General features: G+C 49.5%; 1 protein-coding gene across 1 annotated transcript in view; it reads left to right on the top strand.

Moving 5' to 3' along the window:
* The first annotated feature begins 1104 nt into the window (after nucleotides 1-1104).
* CNKSR3 (CNKSR family member 3) overlaps nucleotides 1105-20744 on the top strand; it is a 78798-nt gene continuing 59158 nt past the window's right edge. The window contains exon 1 of the mRNA XM_036024922.1: nucleotides 1105-1723. Coding sequence (XP_035880815.1) covers nucleotides 1672-1723 — 52 coding nt within the window. The 5' untranslated portion in view covers nucleotides 1105-1671. The remainder of the gene's footprint in view (nucleotides 1724-20744) is intronic.

Below are 20744 nucleotides of genomic sequence, written 5' to 3'. Positions count from 1 at the left end.
TTACTTTTTAAAATATTTCTTCTTCCTGTTTCTTCTTGCTCATCACTCTCTACAAAGGATAGTTGTATACAGCAGGCTTAGGCCTGCCGCTAGCCACCTTTTCAACATGAGCATCCAAATAGGCCTGTATCAACAGTGCATATAACACCAATTCAAGAAATATTTAATGAGTGCAGTGGCTGGCACACAGGAGGCATTCACAGGAATTTATTGAATGGATTAGCACCAACTGCACCTTTGAGTCCATACTAGGTGCTACCGGCTAGGAGGTAGGGTCTGCCCTCAAGGGGTTAGCAGTCCCTAAGGGGAGGGAAGATGTAAACAAACGAACCATAATTGAATGAAAGAATGGTTACAGTAAGTGCCCAAAGAATCTCTATGCGCGGGAGGTAGAGCTCGCTGGGGCTGGCTGGACAGGAGATGGGGGTGGCGGAGCTTGAAGGAGGAATGGTAAATATTCTAATTTTGGATTTTGCCTCAATTCAGGGTAGCTCTGGCCCCAGACTGAGTCCCAGGAATGTGGAAGGCCCCCCTCCTGTCAGTGGTTGGAATTGTGCACATGCTAATTTTTTAGGGGAGGGCCGACAACTTCCCACCTGTGCATTAGCTCACTTCACAAATATGAATATTATAATATGGCAATTATAACCACTTTATTATGACTCATTTTGGTGGCGAAGTTATTGCGGTAGTATTCAAAGAGAAGTGAGTTTAAATTGCCACTATGCCATCCAAAACATAAAGTAAAATAATTTTACCATAGGAAATTAAAAATAAGAAAGGCTTCATTTGCAGAGCAATAGCGACCCAAAGATTTTGAAACGAACAGGACAAGCAGATTCTCCTTTTTTTTTTTTTTTGAGTGTATTGTTGCTCACACCGAGACAGACTGCTGTGCTACCAATAGGACCCGCGCTTCACCCAAGTCAGCGGGCTCTCCAGGAAGCACGCCCGGTCTACAACCCGCCCCTTGAAAAGGAAAGTACGGCCCGGGACGCTGCGGGTGTGGGGTGTGTGCGCCGAGGGCTTAGAGAGGGAAAGTAACCGGAGTCGCCCGTTTGGGGCGGACCCACCCCCACCCACGAGTTTCGTCGGGCCTCGGCCCCGCCCCCTCTTTTATTCTGCCAGCGGGGACCAGAGCTGAAACTTTGTAACCCGAGCGCGCTGGCACCACTCGACTCTCAGCCCCGGTGCGGCCGAGAGGGAGGCGCGGGAGGTGGGACCTGCGGGCGGGAAGGCTCGGACGCCAGCGCAGGCTGAGCTGGGACCCTGGGAGAGCACGCCGTAGAGGTGGAGCTGGAGCGGGAGAGCCACGCAAGGCCCAAGAACCGGGTGGCCCCAGCCTTAGGCGCAGAGGAGCGGCGGGTCGGGAGAGTCCACGGGGTCTGGGGTTGCGGCCCGTGTCGGTAACTGCGATCGCGCAGGAGTAGCAGCTGTGCAGGGCTCCCGGCGGCGGCGGTGGCGGAAGCAGAAGTAGCTGCAGCTGGACGGTGGCAGCTGGAGGAGCAGCTGCGCTGCTGTCCCGTGTGCCAGGAGGGCGCCGCGCTGCCCCGCGCTGGGATGACCCGCTGACCAGGGTCATGCATCCTTGACGGGGACGCAGGGACAGTGGACGCGGGCAGCAGGACTTTACCGCCGACTCTAGCTCAGCTATCAGTGAAGCCTTTTACCATGGAACCCGTGACCAAGTGGAGCCCCAAGCAAGTGGTGGACTGGACTAGAGGTGAGGAGCCCTGGGGCTGGCGTCTCCAGTCCGGGAGCTGGGGCGGGTGGGGAACTGGGGAAGGGGGTACTCAGTCCCTCCTGCGGACGAGAGGTACTGAGAGCGCAGCGCGGCGACCATGCAAACTTCTTCAGAGTGGCCTGTGCGCCCCTCGCTTCTGTCCCTGCTTCCGGGGGTGTGGGTTGTGCCAAGCCCAGGGAAACCCCATCTTTAAACCAAGGAGTGAGGATGGCCTTTCTATTGAGAGGGAGTGTTCGGGGTGCCAGTGTCGGGACTGGGGGGCGGCGCTCTCTCTCTCCCTGCACCGCCTGGGTGAGGTGCCCGGTGCCCTGGCAGTGCGTTCCAGAACGCGAGGCACAAAGCGCCTTTGTGTGGGTGACTCCCCTCGGACCTCGTAAATGCCGCCTGCCCGGAGCAGTCGCAGGCATGCCGGGGCGGTTGGACAGGTACGGGGAGGCTCCGGCCGCGCGCCGAGCCTCTGTTTTTGTTGGAGAAGGCGATAGGGCCAGTGCGGGAGCCAACTCCGAGGCGTTCGCGTCGGGGAGAAACCGGGAGCCAGACTGCTCCGGACTCGGTGACTTTTGCGACGGGAAGGCGCCACTACCCCCGGTGGCGCTGCGTGTTTAGGCCACAGTTGAGACCCTGGGAGGAAGAAATCTGGTTTGAACCACTGACCTGGCTCATGCTTATTTGGAGTGAGGGAAGCAGCAGGATGATAAGGTAATGGAGATGATGGAGCAGGGGTAGAAGCTTGTACACTCTGGGCTGTCGCGGTTACTGTTTGACTCCCTCCCAAGATTTACGGGGGGGGGGGGGAAGAAAAAGAAACAGAAACAGGTTTCGCAGGCCTCTTTGTATTCTTCCAAGAGAACCACGTCCACCAAGAACAATAATATTTTCATGGGTCCCTTACGCAGCCCCCCTCCCCCAGCGCAGCATCTCTGTTTCGTTCCATCTCTTCTTTTCTCTTTCTTCTATCTGTTCTTTCAGGTGAGGAAGGATGTCCTTTCTCAATAATAATAATAATACCTAGAGTTGTATAGCGCTTTACGGTTTGCTAAGAGCTATCTCTGTTATTGTCCTGGGTCCTCACAGTAAGCCGGAGAGGTAGGTAACACCGGTAAGATGAGGTCCTCTTTCAAACTGCCTCACCTGTGGCTGGGAGGCGGCGGCAGCAGACACCGATCAGCTCCGCAGCATCTCGTTTCGCAGGCCTGCGGTAGACAGAGACCCCGCGCGGAGTGGGATGTATGGGTGTGTCAGCGGGGTGTGTCTGGCTCCTTCCCGCTCCTCTGGGAAGGGGCAGGGATAGCTCTGCCCTCAGAAGGGGTTTGTCCAGTGACCAGAATTTCCCGGGCTCTTACTTAAAACGAAGTCGACAACAACAAACTCTTGTACACTGGGTAAAACGTGAATAGCATTTGTCAGTGCCCGGGACCAAACAGGAACGTAAAAGTTGTAAATAACCAGAGCCCATTTTGAAAAGGGTTTCTTCCCCCATTCAAGATACTTCTAAGTTCTCCGTCTAGCCACTTGCCCACACTGAGTTGGTCTATTTTACCTGTGTATCATAGGGACGACCTAAGAGACTGGTGATTTTGGCTGCCTTTGAATGTGAGAGCTGCTCTGTGTGACAGGTAGCCGCCACGTGTGGCTCTTGAGCCCTTGAGCCCCGCCAAATGTGGCTGGTCAGAATTGTGACACTCTGTGAATGTCAAGGACACGTGGCATGTGCCTGCGAACGATCCCATTAGTAGTTCTTAATCCTTATTACACGCTGACGTGATAGTATTTTGGAAACATTGGGTTAAATAAAATTCATCACTAAAATTAAGTTCACCTGTCTAGTTTTAGCTTCTGAAATGTCCCTCCTGAAAAGTCGCGCATGAGGCTCACGTTCGTGGCTTACGTTTCTGTCACACAGTACTGCTCCCCAGGAAGGAAAGGGTTACAGCTTATCACCCTGGCTTTCCTGGGCCTCTGCCAGCCTCCTTGATAATGTACAACCAGAAAAATGCTAACAGGCACACAGGAAGATTATGGAGTGAGATCTTCACACCCTCCAGATTTGTCGTTTTTTTTTTTTTTTTTTTTTTTGGTTCCTCTTTGGATTGGGAGAGAAGTGTAAATTTCACATCCTGTTATGTTTGTTTAGCATGTAAAAAAGGAAGAGCAGATGCAAATTACTTTGGTATCCAGTTGCCTTGACGTTCTGGCTTGGTCAAGATGGCTCTCAGCCAGGGAAACTTTCCTACCGCTGCCACGACAGGGATTATGATTACGGCTGTTCCAGTATCTCGGTGCCCGGAGCACTGGACTGCTGATTAGGTTACATACCTGTGGTTAGCACGTGACAACTTTATACAGCACGCCTGTGCCCTTTTGGACTCTTCCGTACAGCCTCAGAGGATGACCTGGATACTTCCCATGTTAGGATCTGGAAAGGCAGAAGGAGCAAGTACGTGGCTTAGCTAACTTTCAGATGGCAAGAGGCTACATGCTCCCAGATTCCACGGTGCAATGCATTGCTTGGATCGTTCCCGTAGTAGTGATGTGAAAGTGTTTGACTGAAGCGAACTATTGATGTATGCAAACTTGTTGGCTTATAGGACCACTCTCAGCTCTCTTTGCTAATCTCTCTACCCAACCCCCACTTTATAAATACATCCTGCTGGTAAGCAGCTCTTCATGTAGATGTTGCCACTCTAGGTGGCCCGTGAGTGTGGCTGCAGTGACCATGGGCACTGTGGAGAGCCTTCCGTTCAGAACTCCTGTTGATGTTGTTAAGCAGATGCATGCATTAAGAAAAAGGCTGATGTCTACAGAATGAATCAATCCATCTGGCTATTATTGTTCTTACTTTATTTATTTCTATTAATCTTTAGCCATACTGTCACCAATGGATCATAATATCAGTAGATCCTCACTAAATATTAGCAATGTGTCTGGCACAGGGCTAAGCAACCCACAGGTGTTAGCTCATTGAATATGCACAACCACACGAGATAGGAACTCGTATTTCCATTTTGCAGCCGAGGAAACTGAGGCGCAGAAAGGTCCAGCACCTTGACCAATGTCACACAGCCGGGAAGTGACAGAGAAGCGTTTGACCCCAGGCGGGGGGACTTCATTCCATTCCATCTGCTCAGGAGGCTCCGGCCAGGGTCGTGCCTGGAGGGCTCCGGATCCCGCCGCAGGGGCGACCAGACCGGCGGGATTCCAGGGTGTGCGTTACTGGCGCCGTGGATTTGTGCAGGCCAGCTGCCCGGCGGACGTGTGCCTTACTTACCCCGCGTATTTGCCGTGTGTGTCAGGAAAGTTGTCTGTGAACCCAATTAATCCACGGCTCAGTAAATCACGGTTTCTTAAGCACAATAACCGAAAAGTTATCGTAATAGCTGAAGCATTTATTAAGTGTCAGACGCTGGGTTGAGTGCTTTATTTGGGCTTCATTCAGTCCTCAGAAAACCCAGTGAGGTGTGTGGACCATTATGAGCCCATATGAAGGATGAAGAAACTGAGGAGAGAGAGAAAATTTGCTCAGTGTCTCATATTTGCAAGCGTTGGTGCCCTGAAGTGCTCCTCTCCCCTTGCTCCCCTCTGTCCCTTCGTCCCGTGGCCTGGACCAGGCAGTGGAGTTTGGCAGTGCCATGGTGGGCTCTGGAATCAGACTCTGGGTTCGTATCCCAGGCCCACCCCTGACCGTGGGATCTCATGTAAGCTCTCAGTAAGTCACCTCTCCTTGTTTTCATTGCTCCCTCTCCTCTTTATCCTGTAGCTCCAGGGTGTAAATGGTCCGTCGTGAGGTTGATGCCTTCCACTCAGGGGGCAGTTGGTGCCCAAAGAGGTTTCCCTGCCGTCTGCCCACCACTCGGAGGATGTCGGCCGGGACTTGCCCCGTCAGGAAGGGTCTTGGTTAGCCAAAGGACAGATGCCTCTTGTCAATATCACGAGCCTTCAAAACGTATTTTCTCAAGTGTTTTCTTACAGTCCCTGGACTCCCAGTGAGCCTAGCATTAGGACTGACTCTTGCTGTCAGCGGCTGACCCTTGTGGCGCCTGCATCACCTGGGAGACTGTGAGAGATGCAGACGCGCAGCCCAGTGAATCGGAATCTGTGTTTTACCTGGGTGCCGGGTGACCCGCGTGCTCACTAACAGATTGAGAAGCACCGATCTAGCACGCGGCTGCACACGCGTGTTCACACTTTGTTGGTAGGTCCTGCTGTCCGGTCTGACCTGGGCTCAATCTATTTTATTTTTAAGATTTTATTTATTTATTTTTAGAGAGGGAGGGAGAAAGAGAGAGAGAGAAACATCAATGTGCGGCTGCTGGGGGCTATGGCCTGCAACCCAGGCATGTGCCCTGACTGGGGATCGAACCTGCGACGCTTTGGTTCGCAGCCCGTGCTCAATCCACTGAGCCACGCCAGCCAGGGCTGGGCTCAATCTATTTTATTTAAGTTCTCCAGTGATGACTCTTAATTTGAGGATGCTTGACCGCCAAGCCACTGAGTAAAGCAAAAAATTAATCTCAGGGTGTGTGCTTATATTTATAGGCACCACCTAGCAACCGCATCAGGTAATTCTCAGCAAACCAAACGAGATCGTTCCTCTGAGATTTCTTACGTGTTCCTTGGGGCTTGAAGAGTTCTCATAACAACCTTTATTTATTTATTTTTTTAAAGACGAGTAGTAAGAAGGACGTTGCGGGGTGCTCAGTGGGCTGGGGTTGGTTGAAGTCTGCCCCCAGCATCCTCAGGGAGACTTGGAAGGAGGAGACGAACTTTGGGCCGGTGACTACATGGTGTTCATCGCACGTAGAGTTGATTTTGGGGGGAGATTTCATGGTCGATGGAAAAGGACACTGGATGCCACCCAGGAAGAAATGACCAGGGCGGGTCTCAAAATCTGGAAGTATGGGTTGTGCCCATGGCAAGGTGTCTCAGGTCTGAGTCCCTGGAGATTGAGAGGTGGCCCCTTCTCGTGCAGGTCCCCCCTGCCCGCCTCCCTGAGTCTACATCATGCTCGGAGAGCAGCGGGGGGCCTCTCCTTTCCGTGTCGCCACTTCGGTGGCACTGCCTTGGCTTTTGACCCTTCCTACCCCGTGGTCTCCTAGCTCTGGGACATTTATCTTCTCCCCTCGCTTTCTTTCTTTACTCTCATTTTGTGCTGTTTCTGGAGTCTTCACCACTGGTTTAGCCACACGCAAGGCTCTTCATGAATCAAGCGAGTTTTCTGTGCTCGACCTCTGCAGAGTTCTTCCTCCGTGTCTGTTCCCACTTGACTTTGGTCACGAGCCCAAGACACGCGCACAGCGAGGCGCATCTCCGCTGCAGATGAGGAAACGGGCCTTGGGATGTGAGATGAGTCACCCTCGGTCAAAGGCCAGGAGTTTGGACCGCACTCCGCGGGCTTCTGTTCTGTGTGTCCGTCCAGCCCCTGGCTCCTCCGCCGCCCGGGGCGGGGCGGGTGCACTCTGCTGTCTGCTGATTGACAAGTGTGGGACAGGGGCGGCTTCCAAGAACTTCCCCCTTCTGCGCTTCCTGATCCTGCTTTCAGGGTGTGCGCTCGGGGGACGTACTTGCTCTTAATCTTCCTTTTTTTTTTAATTCCACAGTTTAAGCAGAACCTTACATCTTTTGGACCTGACCTTCTACTATGTGTGGTACTTATGGCCAGTTAATTTGTTTTTATTGTAGTGTATTGTGTTTTATTGTTTCAGAATACAAGTCCGTGATGGAGTGATTTCTCTTTTGACTCTCTTCATCTGATTTTTTTTCTTTAAATAATTTATTTATTAATTTTTAGAAAGAGGGAAAGAGAAGGAGAAAGAGAGGGAGAGAAACATCAATGTGTGGTTGTTTCTTACATGCCCCCTACTGGGGATCTGGCCTAAAACCCCGGGCATGTGCCCTGACTGGGAATTAAACCTGTGACCCTTTGGTTCACAGGCTGGTACTCAATCCACTGAGCCACACCAGCCAGGGCTAATTTTTATTTTTATTTTGAGTGTCATCCTTTTGTCTGCTACAACTAACATTTTTGGTTGGTAGAATCATAACACACAAACTCACAATACATTTCACTTTTTAAAGCAACACCTGTGACTTTTGTAAACTCCATTTCGTGCTTGCCTTTGATTCTTCACATCTTCCTTTTAACTGCTGTGGGAGAGAAGGTCAGGCAGTTACAGCGAACCATACATGGGCTTTGGAAGAAAATAGAACTGGATTCAAATTCAGTTACCTGGCACTAACTGGTTCAAAAGTTTAGGTAAGCAAATGACCTTCTCCGAGCCTTCCTTAGTTTTCTCACCCGGCAGCCGGGACTGATAATCACCAAGTCACGGAAGTTCACTTAGAATTAAAACAGGTAATAAGGGAACAGCGCTTTGCATAATGCAAATCTTCACACACTTATTGTTGACTAAGAATAAGTTTGGTTGATAGTCCCCTTTCACATGCTCACTAAAAATTTATGGTATATAGGTGGTGTTTTATTGGTATATAGGTAATATATATATATGGTATACCCTTTGATTGGTATATAGGTGGTAAGTTAAGTCAGCTTCATGTTGTGCCTTCTCACTGTTAGACAGTTTCCTTTCATTTCCTTCGAGGCCCTTGTATGTCTTAGATGAAGGTGGGGTCACAGAAAGGTGTAGTGGCAGCTCTCCGAGGACCTACTGGGTTCCAGGTATCATTCCTGGCAGTCCAGTTGTTTTGTAGGGGCCCGGGTCAGGCTGGGTCCCTGCTCCAGTGTGGGAGATGTGGGGATGACAAACAGCAATACCGTCAGCCCCCACCACGACAGAGCAGGTGAACAGGAAAACAGCAGCTACCGATACGCTCAAAGTCGAGCAGCGGTGTGAAGGCGAGCAACCGGGGAAGCGGGGGCATTTTTGGATGGTGTCATCGGGGTGTCTCCTGAGAAGACGCCATTGAGGCATGATGGCTAGAAGGAGCCAGCCATTGCAAAATCAGGGGGAAGAGCGTTGCAGGCAGAAAAACAGGTAGTGCAAAGGCCCTGAGGTGTGAATGAGCTCGGGGTGTTTGAGGAAAGGAAGGGTGGTGGAGCCACGAAGGGCAAGGGTGGTGGGGGTGGGGTGGGGTGGGGTGGGTGGAGAGACACACGGAGGCCCGGTCACGTCGGGTCTCCTCTTGGGCAGGCCTTGGCCATTTTTTTTCTAGTTGTTTTGGAAAGGAGGGGAGTGACTTGATCTGATTCGCGTCCTTGGGGCAGACGTGAATTCAGGGGTCCAGCTGGAAGGCCCTGCGGTATCTGGAGGTGATGGTATCTCGGTGGCCCCAGCATCTGAGAAGCCAAGTTCTAGGCACAGTTGGTTCGTGGACAGCTTCACACCCCAGGAACTGTAAAATTACATTTGAGATGGGGAGCCCTCGGTACATGTCTCCTTTCCCGGCTGGGGTTAGGACGGCTCCCCGCCCTCCCCTCATCCTGATTCCTCTCCCGTGGAAAACGAGAGCAGCGATCTCTCTCTTTCCGCGCTCACGTGCTTCGTGGACGTCATTGTTCTTTTCTGGCGCGTTCCGCCGGGAGCTACAGTTTCCGAAGCTGTTTATCCCTCTATGAATGGGTTTTTTGTGGCCGCGGACTTAGCCTAGTTTGTTTTCTTTGACATCAAATGGCTGACGGAACCGTTTTTAAACCTGGGATCCCGAGGGCAAAGGCAGTTGTGTTTATTAGAGCCAAGCAGTTCCTTAGAACTCGGGTCAGTAGGTTGGGAAAATTAGAAAGCTTTTTCGGTATGAAAACTTAAATATTTGAATCAAAGGAATTGGTCGAGAGACCCGATTTTAAATATTTGCTCTACCCACAGACTGTCGTACTTTTGCTTTCATAAATAGAGCCACCGTGCTTTTGGCTGATGAGCTGGTATATCTTGAGAAATTTTCCACAGGTGAGAGTGGAACACATTTTTATCTTTATTTTTTAATTTTTTTAAAGATTTTATATATTTATTTTTAGAGAGGGAAGGGAGGGAGATAGAGAGAGAGAGAGAAACATCAATGTGCGGTTGCTGGGGGCCATGGCCTGCAACCCAGGCATGTGCCCTGACTGGGAATCGAACCTGCGACACTTTGGTTCCCAGCCTGCGCTCAATCCACTGAGCTATGCCAGCCAGGGATGGAACACATTTTTAAGCAGGACATCTCAACAGGGGAGGAGGGGGCGGCAAGGAATCGAAGGCAGGTAGGTGTAGAATAACCTGGGAGCTTTCTCTCACTACGCACACCTCATCCCTCCACCCCCCACCTTAAGGATAATGTCCGTCAGCCCTCTCAGAGGAAAATCCCGACAGTGTTCTCCACCCGCCAAGGCCCTGATTATGATCATCTGAATCATGCTTTCCTGAGGAAGACCGTTGGAGTGAAAGGAAACATTCTATTTCCTATTTTCAGAGATTTGCTGCAGAGGGGAAATTCAGTGCTTGGGGGTTCAGGAGAGAACGGGCGTGTGCCCCTGTGCACGTGCGCGTGTTTCTGTGTTTCTGAGTTGAACCTGCGCGAGCCGAACCGTCTTTTCTGTTTTCTTGGAGTGATTCTATATTACAGCATCTTGAGGATGACCTGGAGCGCAATCTTTGCAGTAGAGGAAAAGCTAGTTCAAGGTGGCGCGTGGGCCAGACTTCAAGTAATGTAACACCTGCAGCGCTCCAGCTGGAGTCTCGAACTAACCACGAGCAGATGGCAGGGCTGTGAGCCGCATTTGTGAGAATGACCGACTATGCTCAAGCCTGAAATTGTTCGTAATAAGCGTTTAAAAAAACGTAAATATTCCTGGGGAGTAAGACGTCTGGAGACATGTGATACAAAGTGGTGTGGTTACAGGCGGGCCTAGGCCAAGTTGAAGAGTCAGCTACAGCGCTGGTCTGCAAAGAAGGACCCATGTTGGAGGTGGAGAAATTCTTCGTTCTTCTTTGGCGCTGCCCAATCAGGACACCTAATGAGTGCCTATAAATACACACGACGGTTGTACCTGGCTCCTGATATTTTTAAACTGAGATTGCGGAGAGACCCTTTCTCAGCCACATACGTGTGGTGCCTCCCAACAGCCTGTCACTATTGTTCTTGAACTTGCTTTGTCTGCATCAGCCTCACCAGGGAATTGAGGCATGAGAATTCCCGGGCCCCACCCAGACCCAGGGATTTAGAAACTCTGGGGCTGGTGGGACCCAGCATGCGGTGTGGTCACTGGGGCCTCAGGCGATTCTGGTGCTGGCTACAGTTTAGAACCACTGGTTGATGCCACTGATGTGGAATGTACAAAAGTAACTGGTGTCGGTCAGACTATCCCCCCGAATGTAATGGTTGACTAGGAAGATGTTTGTCTTCAGGGAAGGTCGATACATATTTCAGTGGGTCAGTTAATGCACCTAGGTCTATAAGTGTGCTTTCCATAGAGTGGGCAGGGAAGAGTTAAATCTACAACCCTCCCCCCCCCCCCCCACCCCAGGGGCGCCACCCAGGGTCCTCCCTCCCTCCTTTTGTTGTGCTCCTCCGTGAGTGCCCAGCCCCAGGAAAACACATTAGTAGGGCCCTGTTTTAGGTCTGTTTGGGCTTTGGGTGGAATTTCCAGACCTTGATCTCCTAGAGGAGCAGGGTGTAACACCCTTCCCCTGATGCTGTTTTGAAAGGGAGCAGATCATTTTCTTTCACTTAGCACTCAGTGTTTTGGCTTTGAACAACACAAGCAGATACAAAGAGAAGTTGGGGCGGGGGTGGAGCTGAAAAGAGAAATACTCAGAGTGGCAACTATGTTGCAGCTCCAGGTAAAAAGCTCTTTTGTCCTAGCGCATGGATGTTGAATCAAGGCAGATGGGGTCAGGGAGTCCCTGAAGTTGGCAAAGGCCAAGAGAATACACAATAAAAATGATACTTACGGGAGTGACAGCTGAAGATCAGGAATGGCTCGGAGATTTGCAACCAGAGTTGCAAACTCAGATGCCTACAGTGTCCAGGCAGACAATGCAAGCGATTGAAATGTGGGGCATGTGAAACAATAAGGAGTGGTGGAGACTGGGGCATATACAAAGACACATTGCTCAGTTTCTGCTGACTGTGGACCTACAGTTTCTAGGTGTTCTGATTTTTCTTTTGTTTTGAAATAAAGCTGGAAATCTGGATTTCAATGGGATACTCTCCCATTTTTCAGAAAACTGTCTATAGTATTTATTTATTTATTTATTTTGCATAGGAGAAACAAAATATATCCGTTAGCCAGTTCCCTCTGTGGAGAGCTGTGATCAGGTGTTAACTGTCCAAGTGAGAAACATACCTATCTGGTGTGAATACAATGAGCTGCATAGGAACTCATCAATTATTTAGTAAATCTGTTTATTACCATAATTTCATTTTGCTACTTAGCTAATGCTACTTCTAAAATTGCAGGATGTAATTCCATGCAGGTATTGTTAAGGCAGAAATACTCATTTCGTGGATGAGCCCAGCCGACTATTGTGAGTTACCCTGCAGCGTACAAACAGGAGTTTTCATGCGGTCCGGGCAGCACAGCTTGAGAGCCTCCGACTTGGAGGAAGTGTATTACCAACTCACTGGACAGTGGGGCAATAATAATACAGGGGTCTGAAAGGAGGAGACTGCTGCAGAGCTGTGGGAAGTGGGGAGGGGGGACGAGAGGCTGGGAGACCAGCTCCAGGAGGCATGTGGGTGTACTCTGGGTGGGAGTTGAAGAGGCCCGAGCTCCTGAGCTACCGCTGAGGCCTTGGGAGGGAGAGGAGGAGGAAAAGCTGAGAGAGGCCCGGCTCAGGAGCAGTCGGGAAGCCTGAGCAAGGTCTGAACATGGGAGCAGTGAGAAGGGGCCTCAGGTCCATGCTTTGAGCCTCGGTACCTTCAACCTGCAGTGCCTTTAGAAGTGTGTTGACTTCTGAGAGGAGTCGCTTTGTGGGTTCAGGGGTGGGTCCACCTTACAGGCACCAACCTCAGAAGCCATTCTGATTGGTAGCTAATAGCTCTTGCACGGTACCAACATCTCGCCTGACTTAAACACTTTCAAAAGCAGCCGTTAGAAAGGGCCCTCTCTCAGAGCAGCGCTAGAACAGTCCCATGTTTTCATGAGGTGTAAACACCCTGCAGTTTGGCACATGGAAAGTGTTAAAATAGGCTGGCGTTAGCTGAAATTCAGGTCCTCACCCCTTGAGTGTGAAATGATGCAATATACATGACTATGATGCCCAGAATTATTTCTGTACAGCGCTTTCTAAGTCTTAGAACACAAAATAAAACAGAGAGGATTAGGACAGCCTGTAAATGGGGACAGAAAATCAGTGCTGATGAATGCACGATGCATGTGGAGTCCTCCCTGAGGTCTTAGTGAGATACGTCGTCTGGCTAACGCGTCTGGCTAACGCGTCTGGCCGCAGTTGCTGTGTGGGTGGGTGGACCGGTTCCCTGAGATCAGTACGGCCTTGGCGTTGCCAAAGCAAACGGTGAGTAGAAGTCCTGACCAGAATAGTGCCAAGGATGTGCAGGGCTCTTCAAGGGCCTGCGGTGACAGGGAGGGCGTGGCAGGTGCTTGCTCAACAGCCCTGGCGTGGCTGTTTTCTTATTCATCGTCGGCCCAACGAAACCTCAGAGATAGAGGTGATTTCTCGTGTGACCCCCCTCGGGCAAAGTTAACCTGATTCTCCAACGGAGAGTAACGAGATTTTTTTATTCAATGGGATCAGCTAGAAAATGGTAGTTTGTTTTTCTTAAAATAATCTTTCCTAGTGCGCTGCACGGGGACATTTCCATTCAAACTTGCTCATTTCTCATCTATGGTTTTTAAGTGAGTACTAACGCCATGCACCTGGTGTTCGGAAATGAGGCCAATGTCACGTTCATTGCAGCTCTGGAAATGACGTTTTCAAGGAAGTGCCGTGTCACTGGGACGCCTTGGGAGACCTACCCTCTAATTCTTTATAGCCTCAGTCTGTCAGATTGAATGACTTGTTAACTTTTACCAAATCCGACGAGGGTCGACGGTCACCATGAGTTCATCCAACGGGTATTTATTGAGCGCCTACAGTGTACGGCCCTGTTCCAAGAGCTGAGGAAATCACAGTGAGCAAACTAGGCAATGGTGCCTGCCTCCCTGCAGCTGCCTGGTGTAGACCGACAGTGAATAAAACCCGTAGCACGGAGCAAGGACACACACTGCAAGGAAGGGTCTCAGGTGGATGCAGGCAGGCGGTGGGGATGTGGTTGAACGAGCGTGGCCAGAGGAACATTCCAGCGAGCGGCACAGCTGGCGTGTGGACAAACGTGCTGGGCAGAGGGAGAGCAGGTGCAAACGCCCGGAGACAGAAGAGTGTCTGACACATGTGTGGAAGGAACGAGGAGGCCTGTGAGACTGGAGTGAAAAGGAGGAGCAGCAGGAGGAAGAGATGGAAGAGGAGAGGGAGACCAGTTGGTGCAGAGCCTCAGGGGTCTGTCTGTACATCTCAGCTTCCATCTGGTGTTTTGGGGGGCTGTTGGGGAGCCAAGGAGGGGGTATCAGATTTACGTTTTAAGAACACAACATCTGCCGTGTTGAGACGGCTAAGAGGGCAGAGGTGGACTCAGGGGACCAGTTAAGATGCTATGGGTCAGGATGTGCGAATCGGCAGTTATAAAAATAGGCGCGAAGGTGTGCGGTACAGCATAGGGAATGGGGTCAATAGTATTGTGATAACTGTGTATAGTGACAGGTGGCGACCAGAAATTTTGGGGTGCCACTTCTTAAGTTCTATAAATGCCTAATCTCGATGTTGTTCACCTGAAACTAATACAATATTGTATGTCAACTGTACTTGAAAAAAAATCAGTTAAAAGGTAAATTGAAAGAAAAAAGACTCTATGGCTGTGATGCTTTACCAGGTGGTACCTTGGCCTCCGGCGGAGGCGCCATGTTCTGGGTGTTCGGAGAGGTCAGCAGGACTTACCGCCAAGTTTTTGGTCTGGCCAGTTGGGAGGACGGATCTACCCAGAGGTGGAAGCGCATGGGAGGGGCACGTTAAGGGACTATGGGGATTTGAAATTTGCAATACCTCTTAGTCCACCGAATGAATGAAGTGGGTCATTGGGTATGTGTGTCTGGATTCATGGGGGAGGTTCGGACTAGATAGAAATTGGGTGGCCATCAGGGTAGGCATGGCATTAAATCTGGGAGACTGGATGATGTCACCAGATGAGGGAGCAGAGGGAGCAGAGGGAGACAGGAAGGCTGGGGCGTCCCAACCTGTGGAAGTCTGGGAGCTGAGCAACCCGCAGAGCCGGCTGGGAGTTGCTTCCAGTGAGGAGAAGGAAACCAGGAGAGGGCCGAGTCTCAGCGGCCAGGGAGGGAGCGGCCCCAGGAGGAGGAGGAGTGATCCGCTGGGCCAGTACTGTGTGTGGTTAGACCACGGGGGAGGGCTGGGAACCGACCCCTGTATTAGACTGTGTGGAGGACACTGGTGAACTGGGCCGGGGAGTTTTGGTGGGTTGGAGGGTACAAAGTCTGAATACATTTGCGAGTAAATGGGAGAAGGGGAATGGCTGTCCCCCCACCGCCCCAGAGAGACCGCACAATATCAAAGCACCTTCAGGAACGAACACAGCACTGCGTGGTTCGCAGCTGGACACGTGCACCGGATGCATTTTATGTTAGTTCCTTAAAAATCTGTAGTCAACTTTTGGAATAGGTAACTGATAGGTAATTAGATATTCGGTAAATGAGGACATGCCACACCCTCCCTGCACTGAGTAACAGGACGTTGCGCATTGCGCTATCTCTTATTTTGATACTAACGCGGCCACTGGTTCAGGGAGTGACTGCACACTGGTGGCTTCCACAGAGAAGAGTTACTCAGCGGGAGTTCTCTCTCGACTCCATTTTTTTTTTTTTGCAAATGAGAGCAAACAGATTCCTACCTGAGTTCTGTGTTATTCCATACTTGAACCTAATTTAGGTAGAAAAGATTTGTCATGGATGGAATCAAAACCTTGGAAGAATTCCTTGGCGTTGTTGATTTACTTTCTTTTTAAGGTTTATTTGAAAGATTCAGAATGCCATGTAATCACATACAAATAATGTCTTTTATAGCCCACAGGTGGAAGCTATTTGTCAGCAGGAAAATTGATGCAAACAGATAAACCAGTCCATTTTAATTATAAGTCATCAAGTAAATACTGAGCAACTATCATTTGTAATATCTTTCCAGGTGCAAGGAGGAGAAGGGTCCCTGCGTCTTTGGCACCTTCTGTCGAGTGGAGTGCACAGACAAGTCCCCGGGCATTTAAGCTAGAGGGCATCCTAGGCATGCAGAGGAGGAGTATTAACTCAGATATGAATGGGTGCAGGATGGAGGGCTTCCTGGAGGAAGTGACATCCAAATCGAGACCCACAGGAGGATCAGGAAGTAGTCAGGTGTAGAGTAAAGGAAAGGAAGTATTTTGTCAGAAAACCGGGAGGCAAGAGAGAGAGAGTATGGCATTTGTGAGCAACCGAAAGAACTGGATTGTGCTACATCTATCATGAGGTGAAGGGGACCGAGATGAGGCTGGAGAAGTGGTGTGTGGGGAGGAGGCTGGATGGCCAGGGCCGTGTGCACCTCTGAGCAGGCGGAAACCAGGCAAGAGCTTGATACCTTGGAGTGGTCTTCCTTTGTGGAAGGAATGTGTGTGTGTGTGTATACATAATACACACATACGTATACTCACACACATACATATCACTGGAAGTACTTGTGTATATGTTTTGTGAAATTCCTATGTTATTTGGTTTAGGATTCTATTAGGGAGGCACTATGTCCCTGTCATGGAACACGGCATTATTCTGGGTTTCAGACCAGGAATGAACCAGTCACTGTAAGACAGGGGAACCCCTGAAGCTCAAGGAGAAGTATCAGTTGAAGGCTCTGCAAAAATTAACTTGACTTCCTGGCTATGTGTTTCTTTTGATCTGTGAAATGTGACACTGAGTGGACTTCGCGCATCAGGAAACATAAAGAACTTCATTAAAAAAAAGAGGAAGGAACCACTAAAACCTTGACCCGCGTTAAACAGGAGGCAGGAATTGGGCTGCAGGCAGTGGGGGAGCAGGGGGGCGGCGAGGGGTGGAGAGGAACAGCCTGGAGCGCTGAGGGGGTGTGCCTGGAGGTCACACCTTGAGCCGTGGGTGTTCTGTGTGTTATCACCTGTAATCTGCCGCCGGTGGGGTGACTGATTAATGATTAATCACTGTTTCCAGCTCAGCATAGAATGTAGTCTTTGTGTGTGCCGAGCCTTGCCTCTGGTGGGGCGAGCCAGAGTGTGGCAGAGCCTTTGCAGGAATGCCTTCTCTGGAAGTGGTTAGAAATGTCATGCAAGGGTTGGCAAGACCCCCCTCCCACCCCAACTTCAGGAGGATGTCCGGGCATGTAAGACAACGGCCCCCCACCCCACCCCCCGTCTGCACTTCGAGCTTGGTGCAGTTCATAACTTAATTCTTGAAAACACATGCTTTGAACATCTCAGACCCGGGCCCAGATGAATCATACACTCGCTACACCAGCTCCAGAGGCGGCCACATGGGTATTCATTTCTGAGGTCCTGAACTCTGGAAGAACACACAGATTATACTTAAAACTAATGGGGCTTGATTACGGCAGGATGAAAAACAACGAAATGAGAACCCACCTCGGCAGGGTGTGGCTGCCCTCGCCTCGCTTACATTGTTTCCCAGCTTGTAGTGGGTGGTTGACTCGGCCACATCATTCCCAGAATTAAACACTTGCTCAGCCTGGGAAAACGTCTATCTTCGGCAGTCCACAATTACAAGTCAGTGGAGTGTGGTTTTTAAAATAATTGAACAAGTGAAAATTTTAGTTTTTCATAGTTACCATTAAAAAAAAAAAACCCAGCCATTTTTTCTCCCCACCAGCCCCAGGATTTGGGAGTATGTGATCCCTTGGGAGACATTCATAGCTATTACTGTAATCAGTTTAACATCCTTCTCTGCATATTGCAGCAATCTGAAACTCTTTTTTTTTAAAGATTTTATTTATTTATTTTTAGAGAGGGAAGGGAGGGAGATAGAAAGAGAGAGAGAGAAACATCCATGTGTGGTTGCTGGGGGTCATGGCCTGCAACCCAGGCATGTACCCTGACTGGGAATCGAACCTGCAACACTTTGGTTCGCAGCCCGTGCTCAATCCACTGAGCTATGCCAGCCAGGGCTGAAACTCTCTTCTATAATTTATTTTTGCATCAGTGGGTTTGTTTCATATCCCAAGGGTGTTTTTGTTTTCCTTCATCTTTTCTTAAAAAGCACCAGAATGGACATTGCAAAAATATTGTATGAAGATAGCATGCATATTGATAACTTTTTTCTATTTTCTAATTTTAAAATTAACTTTAACTTGAGATAATAGGTCACATTTCAGTTCTGCCATAGAAATTCCATCTCCTAAATTCATGTTCTAATGAGTCAAGGAGCAAATGGTCATTTTCTAAGACTAATAAACAAAAACAAAAAGAAATACAAATGCCTATAAGCAATCTTATGAATTCAGCGAGAAATCTAAGGATCCAAGAAGAATCTATCTTATTAAATGCCATTGTGCCAGACTTCCTGGAAGTGATAAAGGCAGGGAAACCCATCTTTTGCAATGACTTTAATTGTCATCAGAAGATCTGAAAACAATTTTGTGGGTTAAGGTAGGTAATTACCATCCCTGGAGATAACTATGTAACTATAATGTTATAAAAACATTATAAAACTATTTTTCTCTACAAAAGCAGACTGCATATTTCTATCTTATTACTGTAATTGTCGGTTTTATTTGCTCGTTACAAATCCAAAGTTATAATGAAAGTGACACATTGTTGCAATCAGATGTAAAGAGTTTTTCACTCTTAAGGATTTTGCCTGGAACACAGTATGCGTTCATTCTCTCTGTTGTAGACCCTGTGTGTTTTTGTGTGAGCCATTCCTCATTGTAAACACTTGTGGCCACTGTAGTTATTACATAGTGGTTAAGACCAGGGTTGGCTGTCTGAAGTTTGGATTATTTATCGTCACTTAGAGATGTGTGATGCTGGCCAATTTGTGTACATGGTTAAGTCAACCAGCTTATTTTTAAGTTTGGGGTCATTTTGGTACTAAACTTTCAGGGTTTATGTTGAGAATTAAGTGAGAGAATGCAGGTGAAACATTTACCACGAAACATGTCAGGGCCTAATAAAACTCTAGCTGCTGTTTTGTTGCATAGACTTCAGGGGTACCCTGGGGTGGGGGAGTGTTCCCATATCCGACAGAAGGGTTTCAAATTAAACAAAAGATACCTTGCCCTGTCCAAATGATAAATTACAGTTGGTGAGAAGAATGGGGGAAAGGAAGATTGGGTCACAGACCCTTTGGGGAGTTTGTTGATGTAAAACAACATTGAAAAGAGGAGATGCCGATTCCTCTTCTTAAACCACAAGACGTGGTGGTTTCTTAAACCTCTCCCTGGCGACTCCTGTAACCTGGTGTTTCGGGACCTGACGGGTGCTAATTGCGACCTGCAGGGTGCCAGGAGGGCAGGTTGTCACCAAGGACGGGCCCTTTAAGTTCACGTTTCTTGTCGTATCACAGTATCTGTGCACAACCTACTACATTTCCTGCTTCACTGTGACTTTGGATAACCAGTGGGTGTGACAGTCAATCTTGGGTGTGTCCACGCTGCCGTTTGCATTCCACTGAGTAATAGCCCTCTGTCATCACCTGGCCCATCAGCCCCACGCGGGAGGCGCCCCTCCTGCCAAGCCCAATTAAGGAAACCCGCCCGGTTTCTTCTCCGGAGCCAAGGAGTTATTTCGTAAGAACGGCTTCTGTGCGCGCTGTGGGAATGGCTACCGGAATGGGGATTACTTCTGTTCTTGAGTCCCCCGGAGTGGCTTCCCTCCCTGTCAAACATCACAGGAAGTTGCAGGCTTCTCAAAGGGCTTTCAGGTTACATGTGCAAAGGAGTGAAAGGGTCATCTCCGCGGGTGAGGAAGAGGCACCTGTGCAGGTGGGCGCCTGCCGTCGGCGTCCGCAGTGGACCTGAGTTGAGCAAGACTCAGAGAGCTGCCGTTTGTTTTGGCAGGAGAGGGGCCTCGACAAAGAGCTTCATCAGAGTTGACCCGATTTGCTCATCTACAGCTGGCACGGACTAGGTGCGGCACCTTTGAGCCAGTACCAGGGGGTTGGGGCAGTTTTTGTACCTTAGTCCGTGGGCACCCGCTTCCTGAGCATCCTGTTGCGGCCGTGACTGACGCGGGAGCGCTGCCTGAAAAAAACAGGGGGTGTCTGTATTAGCCTGAGAACACCCCCCCCCCCCCCCCCCCCCCCCCCCCGTGAGAAGCTTTCTTCTAGGTCTGTGACCTTCAACCTCTTTCACCTCGTGGTGCACCTAAACTAATGTCCAGAATTCTGCGGCACACCAAAAAATTTTTTTTGCCAATCTGATAAAAAATAGGTATAGTTTTGATTCATTCACACTGAATGGTTATTATGTTGACTGTTGCTATTTTTTAAATTTGACAGTTGAAGGGGAAAGAGGCCGGTGCCCCTGCGTAAACAGTCAGGTGTCTCGTGTTTTAGGAATTCTTGTGGCACACCGGTGTGCCGCAGCACGCAGTTGAAAATCGCCCTTCTAGGTGAAGTTCCAACTTAATGCATTTACCTAATTACTTTATGTTTATGTATTACTTTAAAGAATGCATTTGTAAGATGTCTAGACCCTCCCCCAACAACAGGATAGCTTTAGAACTCTGTATAGGAAGATGTGATCCATCATGAATGGATTCATGCGCAGTATTAATTTTCAAACTTATACACCGAATTTAAAAGCTGGAAAAAAAATCCATGGACAGTCCCATGAGGAGAGAGTTGAAATCCAAGCTGATGGCAGCACTGTCTTCTAACAGAGCAGGGCTGAGGAGTCAAACTAACCCCCCTCCGGAGGCCTGGAACAGCCAGGCCAGGGGCGGCCACCAGGCCTGTGTGGCTAATTTATGGCCTGTTTGCAAGCCT

This window comes from Phyllostomus discolor, chromosome 4 (assembly GCF_004126475.2).
Source record: "Phyllostomus discolor isolate MPI-MPIP mPhyDis1 chromosome 4, mPhyDis1.pri.v3, whole genome shotgun sequence".
Classification (NCBI taxonomy): Eukaryota; Metazoa; Chordata; class Mammalia; order Chiroptera; family Phyllostomidae; genus Phyllostomus; species Phyllostomus discolor.
Note: the sequence above shows the minus strand (reverse complement) of the source record. Positions and strands in the feature narration are given on the sequence as shown.